Genomic DNA, 18,070 nt, shown 5'->3' on the forward strand with positions numbered 1-18,070 from the left:
TGCGTTGGATATATGTGTCCATTAAACCTTAATTAAGCGTGTTAACTTGCATTATCATTTTATGTGCAATATGTTATCTTGAAGTTATAAATTAAAGTGCAAACAACTAGGGATGGTATTGGTCATATTGTTCATAGGGTTGTCAGTTGTCACATTGTATATTTCTTGAAATGTGATTCAAGAATATAGACGTTATTCATATTATATGTGTGTTGGACGTGATTATTACAAGAGTCACATGTGGATGATCGTCGATTGTTTATGCATCAAGGCTCTCTGATAGTTGTTTTTGTCTCAATACCTGAGAGGTCATTACCATTGCAAGTATACTTTGTGCGTCTGTGTTAATGATTGATGCTTATACCGACCATATATCGGTAAGCAAGATTCATGATGTGTATCTATTAGTGAAGAAGATACTCAACATGGAATCCACTTCCGATAAGGGAGAATATCCATAGAAAATTTACGGACAATGATTGGATGAAATCTGAATTTGATGGTAGTTTTGCAAATAGTTTGTAAATATATTTAATTATTATTATTATTATATTTCAAAATATTTAATAATGTTTTATGTCCATTGTCCAATCAATTAATCCCATTTTTATTTTAGAAAAAAAGGCTTTTTGGTGACCCACGGCTAGCAGGCCACCTCAAGGTATGTACCAGCCCCACTTTGCATCCTAGATTGCCACTCATGCTAGCCTTGTACGACTTGTTGCCTGCGGCAGCCCCCCTCCCTCTCTTGCTCATGGGTCCTATACTCTTATGGAACCTGCAACTTTAAAAAACAAAAAATAAATAAATAAATCAAATTTGGAGCAAGACTTGGCACAGGCCCACGCACCAAGCTATCCGCATGTGAACACAAGCAGCTGGCTAGGTGCAAGAGCCCGCACCAGGCTGGCTGCCCCCGCAAGCAGGCAGTTGGCCAGGCCTTGGCAGCCCACACCAAGCTAGGCACCTGATAAACCATAAATACTCGGACCAAACCTGACTTGCCATGTGGCATGGCATGAAGGAGGGGTAGCTCAGACCCGGCTACATCAAGACCCTTCTGATGGACCTAAGAGGAAGAGACCCAGTAGGTCACGCAAGGACCAAGGTCACCACCCAGATTTACATCATCCTACCGGCAAAGGAACCTTATCCCTAAGGAGATGAACCACGCCTACGCACGACCCTCAAGGATCTTATCCAATATGCGAGGGAAGCACATGTCCATCCACTAGGAAACACCTTCCCTACCCGGACTCTACCTCCAAAGAGGAGGTGATCTATTACGTGATGGACTCTACTACCAAGGAGACTATCACCAACTACCTAGACTCTCCACTGCCATACACAGCTATAAATACCCAGGTATTCTACCCCATTAACCCATCTTGAATTCTAGTTATTCATCTGTTGCTCAGAAAGATCTAACTTAGACATCGGAGAGTCCTAGGCTGGGACCACACCGGTTCTCCCTTGTCCTTGACGTCTTTTTGTAGGTTGCGGCACCCGAAGGACCACCCGACGATATCTTGACACAACACCACCCATGCATGCAGGCAGCCAACTAGGCGTAGGCCACCCTTCTCTAGACGATAGGTCCTTGGTGACCTGTACAAACTGAAAAAAAAAAATCATTAACAAAGTTTAGAACCCTGGTATGAAGAGAAGATAAGGAGTTCAGTTCCTCTCCACGTACGTGTGAGAGGTAACCATCTGTCCCATTTTTACCATTTACAAGGGGAGGAGGGGTATTAATGGAAACAAAAGGGACAAGTGGTTACCTCTTGTCCACCAAAATGAGTTACGGGTCAAAGTAGAGTGAGATTACCGAAATAGAGAAAGAGAGAAAGAGAGATGGGATCTCTAGGGTTTTGGGGAATTTTAGAAATAAATGAAACAGAAAAATACTAAATCAAAAGACAAAAAATATTTTAAAAGAGAAAATGAGGGTGCTTTGGAGAGTGCAGGTTTTGCAGGTCATGGGTAAAGCTTTCATCACCCGCTATTTGAAGTAAGGAGGAAGAAGAAGATGAGTAGTTGAAATAAGGGTAAAAAGGTAATGTCACATGCACCAAGTGGTATTTTAGGGATTAAAAGTGTTATTCCTTACACACGTCACAATTTAACGGATGGAAACTAACAGCCTGGGTATTTTTGTAATTGATTACCACCAGTAGGGGAGAGGGTGTCATTATTGAGTACACATGGAGAAATTTGTAATTAAGACAAATATAGGATAGGAGATGTAATTACATAGAAATATATCTTACAATTATAGATTTTTTTTCCATAAGAAAACTAGAAATGCTACTATAATTTGAATAGAAAATATTAGATATTTTGTAATTTAATAGAAAATAACCAATACAAATAAACAAGAAATTTAAAACTATCAAGTATTATTAGATTCAATTTCAAATGCTTAAAACAAAGTCGATCCGATATCAAATTGAATTTGGATATTGATGCATTTGCTCTAAATTCCATCCATGGTATATCTCTAATTATCTCTTTTTAGTCAACCTTATAAATTTATAGAAGGTTTTGCAAAGCTTATTAATTTTCTAGTTCACAAATCAGAAAACGACATTTAGGCATCAAAAAAGAGTAAAGGAATGGTACAATTTTTAAAATATTTTATAGGAGCACGTCTCATCATGCTCTTAACCAAAAGTAAAGATAGCATGCCTTCCAATAATTGCTATGTGCAATTAATTGGAGCTGAAAATTTGTCTATAGATAGATTCCAAGATGCTATGATTATCTATCAAATTCTACTTTAATATATGTGTGAAGTGGTAAAACAAGATATTATATGGAGTGCATATATATCTATATACTAGAGGCCAATCCTCATATACATTGAATCCTGGTCTAAAATCTTACACGTGGCAAATCCACCTAATTTTCTAAACATTCAATAATTCATAATTTCTTCTTAGAAAATTAATGTTTTAAATCAAATTTTTTTTTTAATAGAATTTTTCTAAATCACCCTTAACGTCTGGATCCTCTCCAATTAATTGGACGTCCAATTCCTTTTTAATCATCCATCCAATTATTAGAAGATTCGAACATATATTTTAATATCTGTTAATACATTGAGATACATGTCAAGTCCTCCTCATAATTAAATGGATGAATGAAAAAGATCTTTTTCTAACGCATTGGTCTATCAGCCATTAGCCCCATCAGGGCGTGCCCTACCAAAAACTAAAAAAACATCCATCAGAGCGTGTTGTGAATTTTATTTTATATTTTATTAATATCAGACTTAGATCATGCTGTCATGTCACAGAATTCATGAGGGTACGCCATCACGGCCTATGTGTTTAAACTTTCACGGACACGCCACGCCAGGCTTGTAGAGTTGTATTAATGTGAAAGACGACAGATTAATAATGCTCTGAGTTTGTGACGGAGATTTGCCTCCTTGCCTGTTTTGCTTTTCTTTTGTAAATTCGACGGCAAGATTCGCACAAACTCTGCCGGATTTCGGTGGCACTGCATGTGTCTTCGTCTCCACCTAACCCTCCCGCTGAACAACACGACGACAGCCTCTCTTTGGCTCTAATCGTCTCCCTATATCGGCTCTGTTTGATCAGATTCGATTCGAATAGTGAGGTAATTTGGTTATTCTTTTCCCGTTTAATGTTATCTTTACGTGTCTATGTTCCCAATTGGAGATCAATGAACCTTTCTTGCATCTTTTCTCGATGGTTCTTACCTCGATATCTTGAATTAAGGAAAAAGATTCAGAGGCAGTTTCTGTTTTGTTGGAACTGGGTTAGACTTTAGGGTTTTTGATTTATTTAGAGAATTTGGTTGATGGGTCGTGATCGGTTTCGTCTTTAGGGATTCTTATCTCTCTAATAGTTTTAACTGTGTGAGAACAGGTGCATCTTGCTGGAGTGGTACAATTCTGTGATTTTTACATGGCACTGTGGTTTGGGTTTTTCGGTGATTGTCTGTTTTTATGCAATTGGAGAAACATTACGGTTTTTTAGGTTTTCATTCTATGGTGATCGTGGATGGGCTTTAAGGTTCTACTGGGAATTAGATCACGTTGACCGTAGGAGAAGGAAATTTTCAAGTAGTCAGATGAGATGGGGAGGGTCTGTTTTTGGCTGGCTGCTGGGTTAAAAGTTATCAATTGGCTTCTCCCCTTTCACTAGGGAGAACTGTTCTCCCCTTTCACTGGAATTTTCTTCTGTTTTTTTTTTTTTTTTTTTGGGGGGGGGGGGGGTTGGGGTGGGGTGGGGTAGGGGGTAAGTAGTAAAGTTTGTTGATATTTGATTAGGTAAGAAAAATTGGAATGGGCTTTGTAGTAGCATATAGGAAGCATCTAAAGTTCAGTTTGGATTGTAGGGGTCCAAACATCCAGGAATTGTTTGATCTACATTAGTTACTGTTGTAAATACATGCACATCATGGGATTCGCATCCTCCTGCTTCAGTTCCCACAACCAATTGGAATGTGAACCTTCACCTAATGCTGTGGAGTTTGGCGTCTATTCACATGCCGGAATTAGTTGCCTTGGTAGGAATTTAACCTGACAGTTTTGTGAACAAGTTGTAGCACACTTGGTAGCTTGTGGTGTGTAAAAGCCCATTGCTACCAGAAGGTCTTGGGTTCAAGCCTCCTGGTTCACACCTACCCTTCCCCTTAGAATAGAATAGAGTAGGACCTATCAAAAAAAAAAAAAAACCTGGCAGTTTTGGACTACTCATCATTACTGAATTCGATACAAAAGCAGAGCAATTCACCGCTGTTGGACTCCCACGATCAAAGTCAATCCTTAATTTGTAATCTTGACCAAAAAGCGTTTTAATCAGTCATTATATATTCTTTCTAGATGTCTTATTCATGAAAACATATAATGTTTAGTTTTTCAGCTAAATTATTTTTGTTAATAATGCAGTGATAAACTCGAACCAGGAGAAATCCAGTGGGAGATTAGCTTGCGACAAGAGCTCAGGAAAAGGACAAACCAGGTTTGAAGAAAATCAGATAACTAGATTTAAACAATTCTAATCAGCCTGAAATTCCAGTTCAATAAATAATACATGCAGTAGATCAAGTTTGTAAATTATGATCTGAATCTGACAGACAGATTTGAGGTAATGAGAGAATCCTTTTGAGGCTATGATTCGTAAAACCCAAAAAACCAGAGAATTTGATAGTAGAAATTTTATGTCTCTTAAACAGAAACTGAAATTGATATGCAATTGTGGGAAAGAAAGAAATAAAGATATGATCATGAATTACCGCCTGACCTGCAGGGCTGGAATCACCACAACAGAGAGGTCTGTATGACTGTATCCCGCAAAACCAAAGGCAACAAGCCAAATTTATCACTCAACTTTGTGTACAAGGCATAGCCCTTACATATGCTTAAATCAAAAACTCAAAACATGAATCAAACCAGGCCTAAAACTCCTCCAGACAATAGCTTACCTTGGGCTCTTGGAGGTTGTCTACTGCTACTAAAACTCAGCTGCTTAAAACAAGGCTAGATTCATAGGGACCTAATCTAACCCAATTGAAACACTTCAGTAACAATTAAAAATAAATAAATAGGTCTCTAACTTAACTAATAAAGTAAAGCCCATATTCATTCCTCTTACCCATATTTTAGGTCCATTAAAGTGGCCTATTACAACGGTTAAGGTTGCTCCATTGTGACCAAGTGGTCATAGGTTCGAGCCTAGAAACAGCCTCTCTGCGAAAGCAGGGGTAAGGTTGCATACATTATGACCCTCCCCAAATCCCTCAGTGGCGGGAGCCTCGTGCACTGGGTACGTCCCCCACCCCTCCCCCTTTTTTTTTTTTAAAAGTGGCCTATTACGAAGAAAACCCGTTGGAGTAAAGGCCTATCATGTATAAAAACCAACCCAAGGCTTATTTCCACTACAATAACCTTTTCTCTGATTCATCTGCATCAATTCTCCCTGGCATGAACAAAACTCGACCATGAGTTGTGAAGCGATGCCGAATAAGATCCACAGCATCATCTTTCAATCTGACGATTTTGACTTCTCTTGAACAATAAGAAGAAAATCAGCAATCCTCTACAATCCTTTTATAGTTTTGATAGCAAATAATGTAGTGCTAACCCCAAACTAGGAGTATCCAGTGGGAGATCAGCTTATGATAGGATCACAGGGAATAAGGACAAACCAGAACTGAGAGAATTGAAATATCAGCATATCAAAGGATCTGATCTGGTCAATAAACTGGTCAAACACTCTATAGGGAACCAATCATCAAAATTATAAAGCAATCCAATGATCAGATTTTTATGTCAGAATCCTTCTAAAGATATAAAATTGAAAATTTTGACAGGGAACCAGAATTTGATAGCAGGAAATCAGGGAGTTCAGAACAGAATCAGGTATGGGACTGATATGCTGATTAAGCAGTAAATAGAATCCTTAACTGAAATCAAAATTGAAAGATCGATCTAGAAAATAGGAGATTTTGAAGCAGAAACAAACTAGGACTCATGAAAACGATAGGATTCTTTTTTTTTTTTTTGGGGGGGGGGGGTTGAAATTGAAGCCAAATGGAAAGTAAAAATAGAAAGGATATGATCAGGGACCACTGCCTGATCTGCAGGTTTGGAATCACCACTAGTACCCCAACCTTGGAATCACCACCAGGGAGCCTACTGAATCACCACAGAACCAAAGGTGACAGGTCAAATCTATTTGTTGACAAGGCATAAGTAGTCATAACCCTTACATATGCATAAATAGAAAACTCAAAATAGGAATCAAACTACGCCTAAAGCTCATCCAGACAATATCTTACCTTGGAGTTAGTCTACTGTTATTAAAACTCAGCCTAAAACAAAGGAAAACAATTTAAAACAAGGCTGGATATATAGAAACCTAATACAACTAAACTAATACTCTTTAATAACAGTAAAAAAATAAATACATAGGACTCTAACTGAACTAATAAAGTAAATCCCATATTCATTCCTCCTACCCGTATTTTGGGCCCATTAAAGTGGCTTATTACAAAGAAAACCATTGGACCAACGGCCCAACATGTATACAACCCAACCCAAAGCATATTTCCACTGAAATAAGCCCTTTTCTCTGATTTATCTGCATCTGAAATCTGAGTAAGCTGTCTGTTATCTTTCAGCTACAATGGCGTCTTCTGCAGACTCATGGATGAAGGAACTAAATGAAGCACAGAAGCTTGCTGATGATATAAATGGGATGATTTCTGAAAGGAGTTCTTTGCCCCCATCAGGGCCAGATACACAACGTCACTTTTCTGCCATTAGAAGAAAGATTACAATATTAGGGACCCGACTTGATAGTCTGCAGTCCCTTTTATCTAAGCTACCTACTAAGCAACCCATGTAAGCGTTTTAGTTCAAATTGTTTTTGAATATTTAAAAAAATGATCTGTGTTTTGTAGTTACATGAATTTTGATATTTCGTCTGCTGTTAGTTTCTTCTAAGGTTCTCCTTTATATGGAAACCAACTCTCTGATGCTCTTCCCCGTATTGAAGACATCAGGACCAGTACTCTTTTCATGTTGTTAAGACCACTGAAGCTATGATTATTAGCAACAGTCATTATATTAGATCATTGTTTGTGCAGACATAAATTTATGTGTGGTGGTTGATGGTGAAATAACAATTTATTTACTGATGGAAAAATTAGTAGATACAAGTATAGTCATAGAACAGCACAGGCCTCAATAGGTTAGGCTCTAGGCCCCCAATACAGGTGGACAGATACAATAAAATTCACATACCAATCACAGTGGTTAAGAAGGCTCTATTATCAATCTCTAAAATGGTGATTTTACTAGTTTAGTTTTTTTTTTCTGGAGGCTTACAATGTGTTGGATCACTTCCAAGCGTTCAAGAACATACCTGTTTTTTTTAATAGATTCTTTTTAATGAGATAGCAGTTTTCTAATTTCTTATTTTAGCTTGCCATGGTGTTTCCTGTAATGATTGTTCCCTTCATGATGCATGATGGTTGCTGTACTGCTGGCATGGGACCAAAAGATGTTTTACGGTGAGAATTTGATGGGTAATCACAGTAGAAATGATATGTTATAAAATGGAGGCAAAGTTAATGTAAGGGAGGTGTCTTCAGACTGCAACAGGGGGGAGGTAATTATCTGTACTGAGAGAACCATGAAATAGCATTCAGTGAAAGATTGGAGAGGACAATTTAGGTTTCTTTATGGTATGGGAAGAATTTTTTAAATATGTCTGAGAAAAATTTTAGTAGACTTGTCTTTTGGTTTTAAATGATTTTAATAGAACTTAGCCACCTATGGGGTTAAAGCAAACAAGTCATCAAGTCAAAGGAAAACAGCAATACACGAGTAGCATTGGGAGGGGGGGGTTCTAGAAGCAAGGCAACACCAACAAGGCGACCAAGGCGCCTGGACGCCTAGGCGACACTAGATAACTATGTTCTACTTATCTACTTGCATATAAATATGTTGTATTTCTGGTTTGAGACGACAATTTGGCTCTCTAAATATATTTATTTCCAGGGAACCTTTCTTTGAGGTTTATGAATACTGTGTACTTGATTATTTTTTAATATTGGATATATGATATCTCTATCAATACTTGGGGCCTCTAAATTTCTATGCTCCACTGAAAACCAATTCTCTTGATTGTATTATTTTGTTCCTAACCTTTTCTCAAATTTGTTCTTCAAAATACTCAGAACAGAGAAGGAGATGCATCGGCGCCAGGATATGCTTGCAAATTTGAGATCCAAAACCAATCAGATGGCCTCTGCCCTGAATATGTCCAATTTTGCTAATAGGGACAGCTTGCTAGGACCAGAGGTAAAGCAAGATGCTATGGGCAGAACAACTGGCTTGGACAACCATGGTCTTGTTGGCCTTCAGCGGCAAATAATGAAAGGCAAATTTCTTTAACTTTATTACAAGATCTCTCTCTCTCTCTCTCTCTCTCTTTTGGGCATTCATGATTTGAATAAATTTATGGGCTTGTATTGGAAGCAGAACAAGATGAAGGTCTTGAGAAATTGGAGGAGACAGTAATAAGTACAAAACATATTGCATTGGCTGTCAACGAGGAACTTGGCTTACACGCTAGGCTTCTTGTATGTTTTCTGTTAGATGGTTCCCATGTCTTTTGTTTTATCCTATACGTACATTATTTTCTCAATTCGATTCTGCATTCCGGAACTTTATGTCTCCTTTCTTCTCAACTGTGCAGGATTCCTTGGACCAACATGTGGACTCGACGGACTCCAGACTACAGGTTACATCCGTTATCCTTTGTATACTGCATTCAAGCCTAGTTGTTCATAGAAACAGTTGCTTTCATGCACATGAACACATCAATATATTGTTGCATTCATACAACATGCACTTCTAATATTACATTTGTACAGATACAAGTGCAGAATCTAATGTGCGTTTTAATATCTCAAATTTGTCAAAACGTATGTAAATTTTGATTGATGGAATTAACTAGACAGTTAAATGTTTTGCCAAAAAAAAAAAAAAGTTAAAAAACATAGAAGACTAATCATTTCCGTAAGTTATTGTGGCTTCCGTATTTCTTGAATATGACTAGTTTGCACAACCAAAACAACCTCATAACTAATTATGCCCTTGGTTATTATTTCTGTTCCTACAAAGACCCTCAGTCATTATCTTTGACCAAGGGTATAATTAGTTAGGAGGGTTCTTTTGGCTGGGTAGAATAGTCAATCTAAGAAATTTTGAAGTCGCGACAACATATCTCATGATTTGAACTAACCTCAGTTTGACATAGGGACCTTGATCGTAGTCTCTGCAAATGTTAGGGCCCTGACCTCAGTTTTTGGAGCAGGAGGGACCCTGCTAGTACTTTCACCAAACAGTAGGGATGCCATGTGAAATTTACTCAACTTTACTACAACAGGGAAGAAAATTACTGTATCCAAAATATTGCTGCTAAAGATAACAAATGTTATTGCAAATAACAGTTACGGGAACAGCCGTCTGATGGAAAACAATTTTCACTTCAGTTCAGAGAGCTTTTTTTTTTCATCGAGAATTCTTTGTTCCCTTTCGTGTGAATTCCAGTTACGGCATTAATCTTTCATTGTATGATACATCAGACTTGACCTGTGTATTAGCTCTACGTATTTATTTTGGTCTTTTGTTGGATGCAGCGTGTGGCAAAGAGATTGGCAATTCTAAACAAACTTACTAGAGGTGGTTGCTCTTGCATGTGTATGCTTTTGGCTGTGATTGGGATTGTTCTTCTAGTTGTTGTTATTTGGGCCCTGATAAAATACTTGTAATACCAATGATGGTAAGCACAACAATCATCTATTCCAATCCCTTTCCTTACTTGTGTGTTTGTGTGGGCACTTGAGTCATTTTTATTGTTACACTTTTAAATTAGCCCTTGAAGTTCTTATGTGATTTTGTGTGTCAGGGTGTAATCATGTTAGCCCCCTTCTGTAAATTGCTAATTACCAGGTTTGGAGAAAGTATTGTGTACAACAATTGCCTTGTTATGTTTGGCATCGGACTTGTGAGGATAGACATGGTCCATCCATTTTAGACAACCCCTGACCCATCTCAGACAGGTCAAGTTTTAAACCAAAGTAAGAAGGGCCATTGCCTTATGAGTGACTTTAAAGCTTCATACTTCAATTAATCTGTGAGAGAATATATATATATATATATATATATATATAGAGAGAGAGAGAGAGAGAGAGAGAGAGAGAGGTCTTATTTAACCATCCCTATGTTTGTTTTGAGCTGAAATCTGACCAGTGGGATATGTGTTGTGCTTAAGTATACAACTTCCAAGTTTGCCAGGTTAACAGGTTTCATAATGTTTTGTTTTTGTTTCCCAAACAATGTAGGACTAAAGCCCTATTAGGCTGTTAGTAAAGAGGTGCCAGTGATTGAATATACCCTTAACCCGAATCATTGACTTGAAATCTTTTCTTTGGGGTCAAAACATAGGCTATTAATTTTGTGTGTGTTTGTGTTAGGTATTTGATCGATACGTCAAAAACTCCAGAGCTGATGGAACGTGTTAAATCAATTCATTTAATTTATCTCATATTATGCTAGTCCAATCTAACATTCATACACTAGATTGACCACCATGCTTTCGTGGTCGTCATCTTTGACGGTTCACTTTTGTGGTTGGTAGCTCTCTCAAGTGGCTCCACTGTGCCCCAGGGTTTTTGCCTGACAACAGGTAGTCATTTCTGGACTGTTGTCATTCTACTCCAAGTAGTCTTATCTTAGGTAGTCTTTTTGGTGACTCAAATTTGTGATGTGGTGTCCAATTCTGATGCCAAGTTGGTATCAGAGATAATTTAGGGAATAGTTGGTAATATGTGGAGGTGGTCAAGCCTCTTTTTCTCAAAGAGAAGATTTTGGGATTTAATTTTTATCTTTACTTCCCATTATATTATATTATATTATAATAAGAATACAAATAATGGTTAAATCATGACGTATTACAAAATAACTATTAACCATCTATCACCACCTATTTGATAACCATCCATTATCTCACAACCTTCCATTCTTACCTCCACTACAATACATAAGGTAACTATCACATAATTCCTATTGAACTGCAACTAAATATAAATTGGATAACCTCTCCCCTACACTCACACATGGGCCATATATGCTAGCACGTAATAGCGTGTTTATTTTTTTGTTTTTTTGTTTCTTTGTTTGGGGGTGGGGGTGGGGGTGGGGGTGGGGGCGGGGTTGGGGGTGAGAATAGATCATCTGCATGTATGTGCAGGTATATCTTTGAACCAATCACATTCTTATTTTGTTTTCGTAAATACCCCTCCTTCCCTTGTAACTAGCAAAAATAAGATAGATGGTTCTCTTACATGTTTGTGGCTCTATGCACATGCACGTATGTGCAAAGGAACTGATCTCGTTGGGGTTGGGAGTAAAATCCACTTTATTTTATTTCGCTCGTATTGGATACTCATGTTACATTTGACAAATACTTGACCATACTTTTGGACCGAAGAGATCTCATTTTTTTCACCCAAAAAAAAAAACGAAAAAAAGAGATCTCATTTTCTTCTCTATCAACCATCAGGAAGGGTGTAGACTGTAATTTTATTTCATTTTATGTTTTTATGAAGATAAATGAAAATTACAAAAAGATAATAAAAAATGTCATGACATCATCTTGAGCTGTCCCACGCAGCTTCTCCCTACCTGCCATAATAGCTTACGATGGAAACAAACTTACTACAGGAAAATTATCTCCTTCAGTTTTCTGCCAGGCCTAGTTTCCCAGTTCCTCTAATAGGGGATGGTGGATCCCACCTGGGTAGAGTGTTTGGGTAGGGACAGGGTGGTCATTCTAGTCCCCCCCCCCGTTAGAGGAACTAGGGAATTGGGCTGGGTAGGGAACTCGAGGTGATAAAGATCCCTACATCACGATCATCCTTAAAAAGTACAAAATTCTCATTGTTTCGAATTAATTAAAACAGAAATGTAGCGGAAAAGGAAAACAGTGACTCCCCTTGGCCAAGCTATATATCATCATATTCTCTAATAATTTAGGAACTAAATCAACCAAAGCTGGAGAGTCCATCCAAACCTCCATCAGCTCGGAGTCCCTACTTCTGCCTTCTGTACGTAACTCCATCATCCAATCCAATTCATTGGTAAAATGGTTATCACTAGCAGCATAGATAATGAATGACTGGATAATCAAGAGTGGGCAGTGGTTGTGTAGGAAACCTCAGGATGTCAAATTGGAAATGGGACCGAAAAACCGAAACCGACCTAGACTGTATAAACGGAACCGAAAATACTGAATGGAATTTGGTTACAATCCAGAGCTGAGATTTAGGAACGGAGAATGGTTCGGTTTGATTTGATTTTCGGTTCCAACATAGAAACAATGGTTAGAATCGAGATCGAACCAAATTTGGGTACTAATATATTATAGTATATTAATATATTATAATATAGAGAACATGTTCTCTATCCGGGAGTGTGGCTCTTGCACCAGTGCGGGGCCAATGGAACACACACGGAAGCATCAAAGCAAGATTTCTACTTTTCATGTGGGGTGGGGCAGTCATTTTGTTCCATCCTGTGTATGAGCACAGTGGCCACATTCCCGGACAGTCTCCTTTTTCCCTACAATATATATTACTATTATTAATATTAGATTTTATAATATTGTTATATTATAGTGTAATATATTATTTCACCTTTGCAAAGGTGAAGTGTCAGGTGGCTCATGCTTTTTTCATCAATAAATCATTTGTCTATCAAAAAATAATACCTCATTCTTTCTTTTTTTTTTTGTGAAAATAATAATAACTCATTCGGTTTGTTACAAAAGGGATAAGAATTAACAATATTTATCCATCTGGCAAGAATAACTTTGCAGTAATACCATTATGTAAAACCCTCCATAAGAAGAATTCAAACTTGGGGGGAACTTAGAGCTTCCAAAAATAGTTCTATCAAATCCTAATCCTTCTTCTTTCACGATTAACATTAAAAAGGTGAACCAAGGTCTAATTAATTAGATACTTGATTGTAATTATAGTGTTTACCCTTATGTCCGAGGCACGATTGGAGGTGATCTGGATCTATGGGCGGTTCCATGGATCCGTGGGAGGTTCCACAGATCCGTGGAACATACTTTGGAGTTGTGAAACAAAATATATTCAAAATATTTTTTTTGGTTCCTATAAATAAGACCCTCCTCCTTTATAATAGATCCGAACTTGGAGTTCAAAGGCAGGTATAGACACTGAATTTTGTCACCCCCCGACGATGATGACAACAGGATACGGACAGACATCGGTATCTCTCTCAAGAAGGACTCTTGTCCCTACATTTAAACCAAATCACCCTAACATCTCTAAAATGACTAATAAGACCCTTTTACCAAACGCTGAAGGAGGTACTGTTCATCTTCCCCAACAACGGAGGTCCCACAGAAAATTTTTTAAAGAGTCAGAAAGGAAAAGAAAGCCCACAGGCCCAGACAGAACCCCAATACTAGAGGAGCCCATTTAAGGCCCAAAATCAAGGAAAATTGGCACTGCGCCCCCACGGCACCGTGGGGACCCACCACTGCACCACTGTATTTTTTTCACGTTGCCGTAAAGGGGTGTGACATCAGCCTACTGACGTCATCCACGACGCAGTGGAGAAGTCCCCCACGGCACCGCGGACATCTCCACGGTGCCGTGGAGGACTTATCTGGCCTAGCTTGTGGGGCACTCCCCCCTATAAATAGGAGGGTCCCCCTCCCCTCATTTCACAGTTTTTCGGGCAGAGAGACCCTCCCAGCTCATTTTTTACCCCTTTTTCCCCCGATTCTCTCCCTCTTGAGAGTCTGTTGGAGCGAGACTCCAAAGGTATGGGTAGATCCTTCGATTACCCACTCGAGTAAAGAACGGTTCTTATCCCGTAACTTCGTTATCCCGTCAGTGTACGGATTACAAAAAATCCCTTTCATAGCCGTTATTCTGTCTGCATTCAGATAACGAGAATCCCTTATACTGTCGTTACTCTGCCTAAAGTCTGAGTAACGAAACCCATCTCGTATAGTCCTTACTCTGTCTGACAAAAGAGAGGCAAGTCGATTGTCCGTCTCCACCTGAGCCATGGGACATCACATATTTCGTACTTGGTGCATTTTCATTATTTTCTTGTATTTCATAACAGGTATCTGTCTCTTTCCTTCTTATTATTTTTGGCATAATGTAGACAATTAAAGTAATTCGCTTTAGTGTACATAGTAAATGATTTTTCTTTCTTTATCATGATTAGTACATCATAACTTAGCCTTGCATTTTAGTATAGAATATATTATTAAGGGAAAATATTCGAAAACACACATCTAGTAGAAAGACCGATTTATCCGGGTGAGGTGGGTACCTAACACCTTTCCACTCTCGTAACCTGACTACTTACCCTAAATCTCTGACCAGACCATATGGAATCACATAGCCCTTTCTGCTAATCCCGGATGGGGTTACACCCATTGGGTCCTAGGCCTTAATCCTAGGTGGCGACTCCATTTCTTTATGAAGTATGATTCCAATCCCCATGATGATATATCGGAACGATACGCCGTTATTCATCAAAGCCAATCTAAATAGCAGTTTATGATGATCTCATGACTATTAGTTTAAAAAAAAAAAAAAAAAAAAAAAAAAACTACTACCCGTTTTTCCAATGTCAAAGTCTTGATGGTCAAAGATCTGGAGCTTTCCATACATCTGATCCTCTTCCAATGAGTCGGAAGCCTAGATGAAGATTTCATCTCATAAAGCCTGTTAAGGGAAGCCCCCTTTGTCTGCTAGTCACCTCAAATAAACCCTGAGACAACAAAATTCGCTAGTCCCCCAGTTGTGTCTTAGCCTTTTCCTTAAAAATAAAAAAATAAACTCAGTTTGGCCCACCTACACCTCATTATCCATGTATCCTCTTGCTCATCAAAATGTCCCATTAGCTTCTAGGGTCTAACCGGAAGAGGTCTCTCGGTGAAGTAAGATGTCACAAAGGCAATACGTTTCCGAAGGATTTTTAAAAAAAAAAGTAGCTCTGTCTCCACAACCAAAATTGGGCCAATCTCAAAAAGAAAAAAACGAGAGTTAAAAAAAAAAAAGAGAGCAACAAGAGCCAACAGATGTAGTGGCTCAAGACATAGCAGATAATCGGGAGCACTTGAACCATGGGGCAAAAATAGCAACTTTTCCTTCGAAGACAATATTGTCAAAATTATCAAGGTTGAAATTACCAAAGTCTTCAGTTAAGACACGAGAGGGATTGCCAAGCTTCTCGATTACATTACTAAAAAGAAGAAATTCCCCAACAAATTCAGTTACCAGAATCTTGGTAGAATTTTAGGAGCAGAAGTGTCAAGTCATGGTTAGACCCTAGGGGCATATTTGAGCCTCTACCATCCTTTGGAACCCAGTCCTAAACCCCATTATAATCTAGTAAAGCCCTCCTGGGCCAAATGATGATGAGACTCTCGTTCACAGCTTCGAGCTCACCCGGCTATGATGGAACTTAATTATCAAGGCTTTGACGTTAAGGCATCTTTGTCCTGAACTACGTTCGACCTGATCCCTATTTGGGGTACGTAAGCAACTTGATGAAGTAATAATCAAGTTCGGTCCTCCCACATATACGATTTTCCATTCGTCTATGTCCAACTTTTCATTTTTGCTCACTTGCATCATATCTATCATATTTCTACTTTTCTCTTTTCCAATTGGTATCCCTTTCTCTTTGATGCGATCCGATGGTGTAAAGGAAAAGAAGCACATCTGCTAAGATCACGAAGATTTATGGCTTATGAGGAGATGATTAGGGGATTAAATGCCAGCAGCATTGTACTCACCTTCTCAACCAGTAAGACGGTCAGAAGAATCAACTTGTCGCTAGGTCAATCTCTATCCAAGATAAGAAGGACAAAGGAGCATAAGGAAAAAGATTTGTTTCCTTGGGGCAATCCACCAGGCAAAAGCATTTAATTCATAGCACCTGAATGTAGTTCATAATATCCCCCATCCCCATAATAAGAAAGAAACAACATTCGTCCTTACGTAGCATCTAACACGGAGAGACCGGCCGGCCGGGCGAGGTGGGTGCCTAACACCTTCCCACACTCGTAACTCGACCCCTTACCCGAACCTTTGGTTGGACCATATGGAGTCACATAGCCCGATTCCGCTCACCACGGGTAGGGCTACACTTAATGGGTCCTAGGCCTTAACCCTAGGTGGCGATTTCTCATTAGGTTAACATATTTTAATGCATAATCCCAATCCCCTATTTATCATATATTGACAATGTTATCCACATCCATACACACACACATGTATCTCCCAAAATCCTATGTCACCAAGACACCAGAAAGAAGGGCTGAGGAAACCTTCATCCCGGAGGACCGCGGTACTTACAACCCATCATTCGATCCTCATTGTACTCGTGCACAAGATTGATCCAATATCTGATCCCCCTTGCACTCGTGTGCAAGTTAATCATTGACATTTCTAATCCTCGCTATACTCATGTATAGTTCAATCATCCCGTGAATCTTCGGTCTCTGTTGTACTCGTGTACCGATTGACCCATCATCCTGATCCTCTTGGTACTCGCGTACAAGGTAATCATTGAATTTCTTGATCCTCACTATACTCGCGTGTAGTTCGATCTTCCCATGAATCTTCGGTCTCTGTTGTACTCATGTACAGATTGACCCATCATCCTGATCCTCTTTGTACTCGCGTACAAGGTAATCATTGAATTTCCTGATCCTCACTATACTCGTGTGTAATTCGATCATCCCATAAATCTTCGATCTCATTGCACTCGCGTACAAGATTGATCATTATATGATCCTCCTTGTACTCGTGTACAAGTTAATCATTCAACTTTCTGATCCTCACTATACTCGCGTGTAGTTCGATCATCCCATGAATCTTTTGGTCTCCATTGTACTCATGTACAGATTGACCCATCATTTGATCTTCATTGTACTCATGTACAAGATTGATCCATTATCTGATCCTCTTTGTACTCAAGTACAAATTAATCATTGAACTTTCTGATCCTCTCTATACTCGCGTGTAGTTCGATCATCCTATAAATCTTTCGGTCTCCATTGTACTCGAGTACAGATTGACCCATCATCCTGATCCTCTTTGTACTCGTGTAGAAGATTGATCCATTATCTGATTTTCCTTGTACTCGTGTATAAGTTAATCATTAACATTTTTTTATCTTCACTATACTCGTGTGTAGATCGATCATCCCGTGAATCTTCAGTCTCCATTGTACTCATGTACAGATTGATCCATCATGTGATCCTCCTTGTACTCGTGTATAGATTGACCCATCTGATCCTCATTGTACTCATGTACAGGAATGATCCATTACCCGATCTTCCTTGCACTCGTGTACAAGTTAACCATTGAATCTTCTGATCACTTTTGCACTTGCGTGTAATTTTGTCATCCAACCATTGCCAAAACTCGTGAATGGCTCATTCCCCAGTAAGCCCTT

At 38.8% G+C, this 18,070-nt stretch overlaps 1 protein-coding gene across 2 annotated transcripts; it reads left to right on the plus strand.

Moving 5' to 3' along the window:
• The first annotated feature begins 3,427 nt into the window (after positions 1–3,427).
• On the plus strand, positions 3,428–10,369 carry LOC122662710 (syntaxin-52-like). Of its 2 annotated transcripts, none has more exons than XM_043858424.1 (7): positions 3,428–3,624; positions 4,922–4,994; positions 7,156–7,378; positions 8,719–8,921; positions 9,020–9,123; positions 9,240–9,284; positions 10,186–10,369. In XM_043858424.1, the coding sequence occupies exons 3-7, from the start codon at positions 7,161–7,163 to the stop codon at positions 10,315–10,317; spliced, it is 702 nt and encodes a 233-aa protein (XP_043714359.1). In that variant the 5' UTR covers positions 3,428–3,624; positions 4,922–4,994; positions 7,156–7,160; the 3' UTR covers positions 10,318–10,369. The 2 variants fall into 2 exon arrangements, with proteins under 2 accessions (XP_043714359.1, XP_043714360.1); XM_043858425.1 differs by having other exon boundaries at positions 3,432–3,624; positions 9,023–9,123.
• The last annotated feature ends 7,701 nt before the right edge of the window (positions 10,370–18,070 follow it).

This window comes from Telopea speciosissima, chromosome 5 (assembly GCF_018873765.1).
Source record: "Telopea speciosissima isolate NSW1024214 ecotype Mountain lineage chromosome 5, Tspe_v1, whole genome shotgun sequence".
Classification (NCBI taxonomy): Eukaryota; Viridiplantae; Streptophyta; class Magnoliopsida; order Proteales; family Proteaceae; genus Telopea; species Telopea speciosissima.